The following is a 12,500-nucleotide window of genomic DNA, read 5'->3' on the forward strand; positions in this document are numbered from 1 at the left end:
CCTACATCAAATAAGAACCTACAACTGAAGGGAAGAAGGAACAGCCAGGAAACTCAACTCTTGGAGAGAGGAACTATGGGCCCAATTTTCTTAACCACTTCGGGGCTCACACACCCGCATTTGCTGAGGCTTTCGTATAGGAGTTGTATTTGTACTTCCCTGGGACGTTTTATGAGCCTGGTGATAGTTTGACAAGGCTTTGGTGGAGGTTGTTGTGTTAGTATTTCCATGGGTAGTGTTATGAGCCTGGTAATAGTTTGACAAGACTTTGGTGGATGTTGTTGTGTTAGTATTTCCATGGGTAGTGTTATGAGCCTGGTGATAGTTTGACAAGGCTTTGGTGGAGGTTGTTGTGTTAGTATTTCCATGGGTAGTGTTATGAGCCTGGTAATAGTTTGACAAGACTTTGGTGGATGTTGTTGTGTTAGTATTTCCATGGGTAGTGTTATGAGCCTGGTGATAGTTTGACAAGGCTTTGGTGGATGTTGTTGTGTTAGTATTTCCATGGGTAGTGTTATGAGCCTGGTGATAGTTTGACAAGGCTTTGGTGGATGTTGTTGTGTTAGTATTTCCATGGGTAGTGTTATGAGCCTGGTGATAGTTTGACAAGGCTTTGGTGGATGTTGTTGTGTTAGTATTGCCATGGGTAGTGTTATGAGCCTGGTGATAGATTGATAAGGCTTTGGTGGAGGTTGTTGTGTTAGTATTTCCATGGGTAGTGTTATGAGCCTGGTGATAGTTTGACAAGGCTTTGGTGGAGGTTGTTGTGTTAGTATTTCCTTGGATAGTGTTATGAGCCTGGTGATAGTTTGACAAGGCTTTGGTAGAGGTTGTTGTGTTAGTATTGCCATGAGTAGTGTTATGAACCTGGTGATAGTTTGACAAGGCTTTGGTGGAGGTTGTTGTGTTAGTATTGCCATGGGTAGTGTTATGAGCCTGGTGATAGTTTGACAAGGCTTTGGTGGAGGTTGTTGTGTTAGTATTTCCTTGGATAGTGTTATGAGCCTGGTGATAGTTTGACAAGGCTTTGGTAGAGGTTGTTGTGTTAGTATTGCCATGAGTAGTGTTATGAGCCTGGTGATAGTTTGACAAGGCTTTGGTGGAGGTTGTTGTGTTAGTATTGCCATGGGTAGTGTTATGAGCCTGGTTATAGTTTGACAAGGCCTTGGTAGAGGTTGTTTTGTTAGTATTTCCATGGGTAGTATTATGAGCCTGGTGATAGTTTGACAAGGCTTTGATGGAGATTGTTGTGTTAGTATTTCCATGGGTAGTGTTATGAGCCTGGTGATAGTTTGACAAGGCTTTGGTAGAGGTTGTTGTGTTAGTATTTCCATAGGTAGTGTTATGAGCCTGGTGATAGTTTGACAAGGCTTTGGTGGAGGTTGTTGTGTTAGTATTTCCATGGGTAGTATTATGAGCCTGGTGAAAGTTTGACAAGGCTTTGATGGAGATTGTTGTGTTAGTATTTCCATGGGTAGTATTATGAGCCTGGTGATAGTTTGACAAGGCTTTGGTAGAGGTTGTTGAGTTAGTATTTCCATAGGTAGTGTTATGAGCCTGGTGATAGTTTGACAAGGCTTTGGTGGAGGTTGTTGTGTTAGTATTTCCATGGGTAGGGTTATGAGCCTGGTGATAGTTTGACAAGGCTTTGGTAGAGGTTGTTGTGTTAGTATTTCCATGGGTAGTGTTATGAGCCTGGTGATAGTTTGACAAGGCTTTGGTAGAGGTTGTTGTGTTAGTATTTCCATGGGTAGTGTTATGAGCCTGGTGATAGTTTGACAAGGCTTTGATGGAGATTGTTGTGTTAGTATTTCCATGGGTAGTATTATGAGCCTGGTGATAGTTTGACAAGGCTTTGGTAGAGGTTGTTGTGTTAGTATTTCCATAGGTAGTGTTATGAGCCTGGTGATAGTTTGACAAGGCTTTGGTGGAGGTTGTTGTGTTAGTATTTCCATGGGTAGGGTTATGAGCCTGGTGATAGTTTGACAAGGCTTTGGTAGAGGTTGTTGTGTTAGTATTTCCATGGGTAGTGTTATGAGCCTGGTGATAGTTTGACAAGGCTTTGGTAGAGGTTGTTGTGTTAGTATTTCCATGGGTAGTGTTATGAGCCTGGTGATAGTTTGACAAGGCTTTGGTGGAGGTTGTTGTGTTAGTATTTCCATGGGTAGTGTTATGAGCCTGGTGATAGTTTGACAAGGCTTTGGTGGAGGTTGTTGTGTTAGTATTTCCATGGGTAGTGTTATGAGCCTGGTGATAGTTTGACAAGGCTTTGGTGGAGGTTGTTGTGTTAGTATTTCCATGGGTAGTGTTATGAGCCTGGTGATAGTTTGACAAGGCTTTGGTGGAGGTTGTTGTGTTAGTATTTCCATGGGTAGTGTTATGAGCCTAGTGATAGTTTGTCGAGGCCTTGGTAGAGGTAGTATTGCCATGGGTAGTGTTCTGAGCCTAGTGATAGTTTGTCAAGGTTTTGGTAGAGGTAGTATTGCCATGGGTAGTATTCTGAGCATACGGGCCGGAGCCTAAAAGCGCTTAGGAATAAGGATTAAAGATTACTTATTTTATGTCTAAAGGTTGAACTCTTGGTACTTTTTGTTGGATTTTTGTCCTTTCATTAACTCCTTTGTACACCTGGGTAATAGTAATCTGAATTTATATTGATCAGGTAACAGTATATGATTCCTTCCCCTTCTGTCCCTCTCCGGCATATGACCACAGATGTTGCGCTGACTGAACGAAACTTTCCAACTTTTCAGGTAACAGTAGCATTTGAGAATAATGGTTAAAGATCACTTATTTGGGAGTCGGATAAGTTCGCATAACGTTAACCTTTATAAATCAAGGTAATAGTGATCTGCTTGGTTTATTGATCAGGTAATTAAAACGTTTGCGAATAAGATTAACCACAATATGGCGTAGGAAGGAATAGTTTCACTCACTTAAAACACATCACAGACACACCATAAACGTCTTCCGTGGCCAATGAACCACCTCACCAACACACACACGACCCCTCAACTACTTACCTGCCTTTCTAACAGACAAACAAACTAACTAACTTCCTTTACTCATGGTTGTAACACTCACCTTTGCGTTTCATGAAGTTCGTGGAATTCTTAACTTCTTTGTCCGCCGCTCAATCCTTCCGAAGGTTCTAAGGTCGGTATTGGTCAGACGCTTTCGGCTCTCACGTCAACAAAAAAGGCTGAGAAGGAAATCAAATGGGTTCTCATGAATGTTATTTTTAGGTTCGTGGTACAGAAGAAAGGTCAGAGTACCACCAGGGTCATAAAACTACCCAAGGAAATTACCCAAACTCTAATGAAAGCCTTGATAAATATGTGAGTTTGGGCGCCGAAACAATTAAGAATATGACCCTAAAAAAAAAAAAAAAACGGGTCTTGGTTGTTTCGGCCGTGAGTCATTTAGGCCGTAACGCCCAAACTGGAAAACGGCCGAGTTGTCAAACGGCCGAAACAACATAGGCCTAAATTATTTACCGCCGAAATGACCAAACTTTATCAAGAAGTTTTGTTCATCGTGACTGAAGCATTCAAGGGACGTCAATGTCAGCCTTGATAAGTCCATGTAACAGATGACTTTCTGTTAGCTGACTTTTTTGTTAACGACGCTCGCCAATTAAGTTTTTCCAGCTCAAAACAGAAGGATATAATGAGGGAGGCCAGAACTTGGTAGAGCGACTGAACTTTCCGTTTTGTAAAGGCTCCCTTATTTCAACTCTACATAAAATATGCGTTTGTAAGGAAAGGAGCAAGTGAAACAATCAAGTCCTGCTTGTTTTTGTTTTAATGAGTAGAAAGCGTAAGGGAGACTACAAGGTCATGCGGTGCATCGATACGGTCTTGCTTGATATATATATATATATATATATATATATATATATATATATATATATATATATATATATATATATATATATATATATATATATATATATATATATATATATATATATATATATATATATATATATATAGAGGGGGCTGGATGGAAGTCGGCCTCAGATACTTCCTACTTACCCCACAGTGTAGATCTTGTCTCATACGATTTTCTTACCGGTCCCTTCGTCTCTTCGGCCGAAGCATCTCACGTCCACGTTTCTGGGGCCGAAACGTCTTACGGCCGAATTGTTTAACGGCCTAAACAACATACGGCCTAAAGTTCTCATGGCCGAAGAGGATCACGGCCGAACAGGACAACGGCCGAAAAAAACCCGGTCGAATAGTCCCGAACTAAAAGAAAAACGGTAAAATTCCCTCTAGAAAAAATGTTTAGTTAATCCTTTTTCCTCTTGCTTGTAACGTGTCCCTACTACCGGTACTACTACTACTACTACTACTACCACTTGTACTACTACTATTTCTACTACTACTACTACTACTACTACTGAGGTCTTTGCAGGTGATGAGCGGGGGCTGCATCATGACGGGGACCACCTTCCTGATTGGCGAGAAGTGGGTCTGCATGGACAACAGGTTCAACATAACGCCCGGCCGCTGCCTCGCCCTCTCCTTCGGCATCGCAAAAGACTTCAGCTTCGACGATGATATGGACAAACGCTTTAACTGTACGGTGAGTCCCTGGGTGTGAGAAACTGTCAGGTGTCGAGATGATGGAGGGTGCTGGCTGGATACTGTACTGCGTCTCTCTCTCTCTCTCTCTCTCTCTCTCTCTCTCTCTCTCTCTCTCTCTCTCAATAGAATGGTGTAATTAGCATGATATTCCCGTATAATCAAGATTTAACAACGTCAATAGGACATAACAGGTGTATTTATCAGGACGTAAGGTGAGGACAGGTGAGGTGTGACTAACGAGGTGTGTCCTACAGGTGCACGCCTTCGACCCCACCATCAGGACGCCAACCCACCGCCGCTCCGCCAACGTCATGTTTCACAACCTTGGAATAGCGAAGTCGGACCGGGTTGAAAGGAACATGACGGTACGTGTGTGTGTGTGTGTGTGTGTGTGTGTGTGTGTGTGTGGAGGGGGAAGAGGTACCTTTTTGTGCATATATAGTAAGTTGAACGTATGTCACTACTATCCATATCAGACCCGATGACACACCGTTTTTCGCAAATATCTTTCAAACGAAGACTCGGATCAGCATGGGACTTTGGCACAGATTGTTTCACACACTCCGCTAATTTTTGACGCTATTGTGCAATGAAAGATGCGGTTAATTATGGCGTTTACTCTTGACTGTGATGGCAAAACCTGCGGGAGCCACTTACACATTCGAACAGGTGAGGCGTGACGTATTTGTGACGTGTATCCACCACCTACCTCCACCCCTGGCTTCCCCTACTCCCATCCCTCCCTGTCCCTCCTTCCTCCTTCTCCCCGCACTCTCTCCCACCGCCCTCTTTCTCCCCCCTCTCCCCTCTCTGTCTCTCTCTCTCTCTCTCTCTCTCAGTGTACATGCGATGTGAAGCGTTGTACACACATGACTTGTCTATAATGGCGGATAACTTGAAGGTATATGCTAAGTATGGTCCGGTGTTTTATGCACACGACCCTGATTCCTGCTCCAGCTTAACAGAATGTTGCTTAAGTGCTGTGTGAGGTTTGTTTGGCAATTATACAACCATTGAAAGTTGTACGAGTATATGACCCTCCTTCCCATAGGTTACGTTGAGCGTATGATGGGATAAAGCACGTAGCTGACGCTTAATCATTTATAGGAAATCGTGTAAGTGACGGAAAGGCATAACGGTGGAATTGATGCGGGAATTCATTGCAGAGTAAAAACGTGAAACGAAATCGGAGAAATATATGAATAATTTCTTCTGATGTTAGGAAAAGACTGCCATACGCTGTGTTCATGTAGATATGTTAAAAAGTCACAGCAAACAAAAATAGATAGCGAGTATATGATGGGTGGATTAATAATGTAAATAACTGACCACATAGGCTGTTACTTCAACATTCATCACCATCGACAAACAGGTCATCCTCGTCATCACTGTTGATGCTGATCCAGACGGGATATAATTTATATTTATCTGCCATTAATTCAAGTCATATGTGTGCACAGATTCATATCTCATGTACAGCACAAGTGTTTGTGTGTGTGTGAGAGAGAGAGAGAGAGAGAGAGAGAGAGAGAGAGAGAGAGAGAGAGAGAGAGAGAGAGAGAGAGAGAGAGAGAGAGAGAGAGAGAGAGAGAGAGAGAGAGAGAGAGAGAGAGAGAGAGAGAGAGAGAGAGAGAGGGGGGGACGGGGGCGAGGGGTGGTATGGGGGAAAAAAAGAGGGTGGGGGGAGAGACTGCGGGGGAAAAGGAGGAGGGTGATAAAGGGAGGGATGGGAGTAGGGGAAGCCAGGGGTGGAGGTAGGTGGTGGATACACGTCACAAATACGTCACGCCTCACCTGTTCGAATGTGTAAGTGGCTCACGCAGGTTTTGCCATCACAGTCAAGAGTAAACGCCATAATTGACCGCATCTGGCATTGCACAATAGCGTCAAAAATTATCGGAGTGTGTGAAACAATGTGTGCCAAAGTCTCATGCTGATCCGAGTCTTCGTTTGAAAGATATTTGCGAAAAACGGTATGTCATCGGGTCTGATATGGATAGTAGTTATGAAGAAGAAAAAGCAACCCCGGGACACACCTCATGGCTCTGCGGCGAGGTCTCAGGCCCACATTGTCAATCTCCTCGAAGGCTATAGTCGGTATTCTGAGATGCTTCCACCCTTCACATCAACAATTTCCAAAGGCCAAAAAGAAGATTAATCGAGCTCTAATGAGTGTTTCTTTAGGTTCATGGTACAGAAGAAGGCTCAAACTACCACCATGGTTATGAAACTACCCCTGGAAATGCCCGAAACTCCCACGATGGCCCTTAGCCCATCTAGTTCAAAATGCTCTCGCGGAAGTTGTCGGGGTGGCCATTGGTAGTTTCCTGAGCCATGGCCTGAGCTCGGCGGTAGGTTCGCAAGGCTTCCGCGCTGTGAACGGGGAAACACTCCTGGCAACCCGACGTAGCTCCTCTCTGGCATTCTCTGGCCTTAAGAAACGTTCGTGACAAGAGCCCCGAACGTTTGATATACGAGTGTCAGTGTTGATAATCTTGTAAGCGGTCCTTCTGGTGCTAGATAGATGTTGAATATTGGTACCAGAACCGTTAAGAACCGTGAATGAGGTTCTAGTACCGGTTCCTGCCCAGGGTCTATATTAACGCATCGGTCTCCCATTACTACTTTCCTAAGGCCACAGAAAAGACTGACCGGGTTTTCATAGGTAATTTTCCCCTTCAAGATGCAGAGGCCGTGTATAACTATCACTGAGATCGAAAAACAGTCCATGAAAAGCCAAGCAACTTCGAGAGGCTTTTCAAACAGGCGAACTGAGGTGCCGATACTCAAGAACACGGGCCCAGTAGCTACCGGTTCCTTTGTAATGCCCCGGGATCTCACGGGGGTTATACCTCTCTTTACTTCTTAATGAATTTGAGCAGATTATTATTTAATTTAATGAATATATCGACAAATTATACTGGATAACTACTGAGTGCAACGATGAAGGTAGGCTGCCACCACCCCACGATGAGGGTCGAAACCCCCTGCTCAATGGGGAGAAAAGACTGAAATGACTGAAACTAGACTGATGACTACACTCAATCACGCCGGGGGTGGCGGGAAAATGTTCTTGAAGAAAGTAGCGTGAACTCTTAAACAGGGAGGAGGACGTGAGGCACTTTCTCCCGTGTGCCGTGCCGGCCAACTCACCGTAACCTTAAAATTCAATGAAAGGAATGATGATGACAAACAAAAGTGATGATTCAGTTTCAAAAAGACTTTAATGTGACGGTGATTACCACGTAAGAACTTACAATATTGGACATCTTAAACTAACTTCCTTGTGGAACCTAGGGTCGCGCACCAAGGTAACGTGTAAACAATTACATATTGAGGGTTGCTTGGGGTGAGAGGGGTTAGGGGAACGTGTAGGTGTGTGTGTGGGCCGACGGGACAGATATGTGTTGCCGGCGAGTCCTAAACCAGAGCCTAGCAGGCGGGCGAGAGAAGACTCCGTTAACTACTTAACACACTGGATATCTATGTATACATGTATATTAATATGTTAACACAAGGGAAAGAGCGAGAATTCACTGATATTTAGGGGAGGGAAGATGAACAATAGGACACACATCTTACCTAGCAGGCGGGCGTGAGTTAGGAGGGAGGGAAGTGAAAATTTAACACCCTTGGGAACAATTAAGTCGGGAACAAAGCTGGGAGGTAGGGAGACTCAGAAATCACTGTTTAATTATATTTGGTGAGCAAAATTTAGGGAACAAAATAAAATTAAGCTTACTAAAACCCCAGCCCGACACAGGCAAACGGACACTTGTCTAGACAGAATGTACTGGAAACCGGGGAGAATGGGGGGAGTGAGACAACAGGGGGGGAGTATGAGTTCCGTGGCATTACACCTTCCCAGCCACATCACTCTTATTTGACACCCTTCAGATGGCGCGCTACACCACGATCCTCAAGAAGCTGCAGCTCGAGCACTCCGTCGTCGACTACCTCAAGATCGACGTGGAGGGCTACGAGGCGGAGTTCTTCAGCGACGTCATCAGGAACACGCCCAACCTGCTCAAGAACGTCAAGCAGATCGGGATGGAGATACACGCACAGTCGGGTAATTCTTTTGGTTTATTCACGTTTTTGTCCGTAGTCCAGCACCGGTGCCACACAAGCTATTTATTCTGTCACTTCTTGTTGGTGTCTTCTTACCTGTGCAGCATCTCTGAGTGAATGCATTAGTCGTCCCGCGCCGCTTCCCCATGTCCACAGCGGTGTCCCCCTTGCTGAAGTGCCACATGATGTAATTCCCTAGTTTTACCGGCCTTGATTCACGGTAAGTCTATAGACAAAGGGTGTTGCAGGCTGCAGCTGCTGATCCACCAATAGACGAAACTCCACCCTCTCTTGCGGAGGTGAGAGAGGCTGTGAGGAAGTTGAAGGGTGGAAAGGCGGCTGGGTCTGTAATATCAGCGCGGAGATGCTGAAAGCCAGGGGTGAAGCCATGACCCGTGTGTTGTATGTGGTGCTGGCTGTCGTGTGGCAGCCCGGTGCCATTCCCCTTGACTGGAGAAGGGGTTGGCGCACTTGGCCTGTCAGGATGGGAAAGGGGGCCGACAGGACTGCAACAATCACCGTGGTATTGCACTGCCCAGCGTGCCGGCAAGGTGCTCGCTCACCTGCTGCTGATGCGAATCACTGAAAGACTTTTTTCAGCATGTACTAATATGTGAAAGTTTGATCCGTAGTATTACAACCAACTTTTTCTCATCAGTCACGACAACTGTTTACATTTCTGCTCCTTCCATTCATCATTGCAAGAGCCTCAATTGTAGGGCTGAGTTGGTGAAGGTTAAAGCCTTACAAGTCCATCTTCTATTTTCCCATAGAAGTAAGATCAACTTTATTCTTCACAACTGCCATTAATATTAAGGAAGCAACACAATCTACCTTCAGTGTTATTCAGAGCTATACACCTGCCTCCATGATCCCCAATCTTCTCAAAGTGAAACACACTTTACATGTCAGCGGCGGACAAACGCTGTTTTTCGCAAATATCTCCTAAACGAATCGTTGGATCAGTATGACATTTCAGCACACTGCAGTTAACATCCGGACCTAATTTATGGCTAACATACCACGTTACTATATGTGTTATGTGAGGAGTTTACTCGTGAAAAATAACACAAACCCGACGAGTCATGTTGACGCATTCGAAGGAAAGTGTGCCCCCCCCCCCCCAACACCCTCCCAAACTATTCCTAACCACAACTATTTCTCCCCCTTCTCGCTCTCACTGTCCTTCCTCTTCTGCCCCTAGCTCCTCGCCTCCCTCATCACTCTTATGTCCCTCCCTATTTCTCCCATCACTGTATTATATATTAGAATGTTATGTAGGTGTATATGTATAGATATGATTATTAATTAAGAGCATGGTACAATTCCATGGAGGCAAGACGTATTTCACGTTGATAATTACTGTACTAACACCTGGATGCGCCTCGGCAGTCAATGAGTTATACCCTGCCTCTGCTTAAGTCATAGCCTCGGGCTGGGGAAGGGGGATGGTGTGAGTAGGGGGGTGAAGAGGGAAAGGAGGAGGGGGATACTGCGACATTGGGGTAGGGAAGGAGTGGTCTGGGGGTTGTTCGGGGCGTTGGTGGAGGGGTTAGACGAGTACCCCACACTCGTCCGATTCTGTATAACACCTTAGATATGATGACTGGATTAGGCTTAATATCAGTCAGTAAACTCCTCACATAACACACATTGCAATATGGTATATCAGCCATAAATTAGGTCCGGGTGTTAAAGGTAGTGTACTGAAATATCATACTGATCCAACGAATCGTTTAGGAGATATTTGCGAAAAACAGCGTTTGTCCGCCGCTGAAATATATAGTAGGTCACTCCTTTCCTCGCCTCCAAACGGCTGTCAGTTAACGAGTGTCCACGCCTCCCTCCTAGGTCTTCCGTTGCGACGAGAGCTCCTGTGGATGTACTTCGGCTTCCTGAGGTGCTACGGGTTCAAGGTCATGTTCAGCGAGATCAACCCCGTTAAGAGTCTGAGGTTCGCGGTACGAGGGCAAGAACGTTCCTGCTGCTACGAGGTGGTGTGGGCGAGGGAGAAGCAGTGGTGAGGGGCGTCCTGCAGGGTGGGGAGTGTGCGCGGTGGCGACAGTATGCAGGGCTATATAACGGGCACTTCGACCTCTCTTGACGAGCAGAGCATGGTGACTTTTTTTACAGCAGAGTGAGGAACTCAACGGCAAAACATCAAAAACAGAAAAGCTCACTATGCACTGCTCCTCATCTTCCTTGTTTGGTAAGAAATAGAAGGTTTAAGAGTGGCTATGGGCATCTCCAGCCACCTGCATCCGTCTGTGGCTGAGGTTATTCCGGTTGATCAGCGTACAATACGAGTGAGGCTGCAGCACAACACTGGTCTCCATGTCTCTGATTGAAGTATACGCTCCTACCAGGATGTGAGAGACTGAAAAGATGCTCTACGCCATACTCGACTCCGTATTAGACCCCTTGGGACACATCTGATCATTGTCTTGGGCGACTTCAATGCATGTTGTTACAGCACTCAAGCTTCATGTCAGGTCAAGAAGAATATCGAGATGCAAATACTGTATTCCATCTCGAGAGGCTGAAGACCCTGGCATGTGCTCAGGAGTATGTAGCGACAGTCTCAAATCTGTTCACTGTACTCGGGATCCTTGAGAACCCTGCAGAACTGTGAGACACCTTCAAACGGAAATGGCGTGTAATAATTATATCCCGTGATAACTGACATCATAACAATACTTTACACAGGTGACATGACGGAGTCGTAGGTGCATGGAATACTGAGTCAGTGTCAGAAATCAAATACCAATGAGTCATGGTAACAAAGCAGAAGACACATGAAAGGAAATACAAGGATAAAATAGAAATCCCAAGAAAGATGTCCAGGATTGCTTTTTCAGTCAGGCCAGACCCTGCAATAGAATTTTAAGGGAAAACCTGCCTGAAGAGTGTCAAGCCAAGCGTGCTCACGGGAAGAACAGTGGTGGACTGGAGCAAAGGGGAGCGGGAATCACTACAAAGCATAGAGAGGAGGCGGCGGCCGAGTGGCAGTATGTATGCGGGCTGGTGACCCCGTGGACCTAGGCGGACCCACCGTGTAAGGAGTGTTTCCTTACACTGTGGGCGGACCTCGGTTTGAGTCCCACCCAAGCACGTTGATTTCTTACCCATCACTCAGTGGTGGAATATCACCCACATGCTGCCCAGCATATCTTCAATCAACCCTGACTTCAGCGACTTCGTTCAAGCGGAGTACCGGGAGCAGCATGGGCCAGGCAAGGGTCAAACATCACGGCAGCCACTATAAATCTTCATCCTCTTGGTCTTGAAAAGTAATGCGCAGGGCAGCTGTGCAGGTGTATAACACGCATATTTGTGTTGGCTGCTGGGGGGACGGGGAAGCCGAGTGTGCAGGGGAAGGAGGTGAATCAAGTGTAACTGCCCTCAGTGTCGCTGTGTTGTGGTGACAAGTGAGTATGTATTTGTTTTCTGAATGACTCTATTGTACCGCAATCTATAATCTGTTGGACGTAGAAGAGGTTGTTCCAGTCACGTATGGTGCATGGAAAGCATGAGTGCTTGTATGCGTCAGTGTTAATGTGATATGTTTGGTATTTTTGGTTGTGTGTGTTACGAGTACGTTGACTGTTTGCGTTGTGTAGGTATATACGTGGACCAATGTCAATGTGAGTGTTTGTTATCTTGTACAGAAGAGTAAATCTGTGCGCTTGTCTGCGTACGTGAAGAGGTTCCATGTTTGTCTGTTGTTAGATCCGTGTTGTGACGCCAGCCGCTCCTGTTTAATTGTTTGTAATGAACCTGGACGCCTTGGTGATGACGTATTGCTCTTGCCCATCGGTGGAGGAGAAGGAAGAAGAA

At 45.5% G+C, this 12,500-nt stretch overlaps 1 protein-coding gene across 1 annotated transcript in view; it reads left to right on the forward strand.

The window, feature by feature from the left end:
• The window catches only part of LOC126993912 (probable methyltransferase-like protein 24), a 15,327-nt gene that overhangs the window by 2,727 nt on the left and 100 nt on the right, over positions 1-12,500 (forward strand). Inside the window, exons 4-7 of the mRNA XM_050853076.1 lie at positions 4,420-4,590; positions 4,847-4,957; positions 8,490-8,664; positions 10,515-12,500. The exon at positions 10,515-12,500 is cut by the window's right edge and continues 100 nt beyond it. Coding sequence (XP_050709033.1) covers positions 4,420-4,590; positions 4,847-4,957; positions 8,490-8,664; positions 10,515-10,687 — 630 coding nt within the window. The 3' untranslated portion in view covers positions 10,688-12,500. The remainder of the gene's footprint in view (positions 1-4,419; positions 4,591-4,846; positions 4,958-8,489; positions 8,665-10,514) is intronic.

Source organism: Eriocheir sinensis, unplaced genomic scaffold (genome assembly GCF_024679095.1).
Source record: "Eriocheir sinensis breed Jianghai 21 unplaced genomic scaffold, ASM2467909v1 Scaffold7, whole genome shotgun sequence".
Taxonomy (NCBI): domain Eukaryota; kingdom Metazoa; phylum Arthropoda; class Malacostraca; order Decapoda; family Varunidae; genus Eriocheir; species Eriocheir sinensis.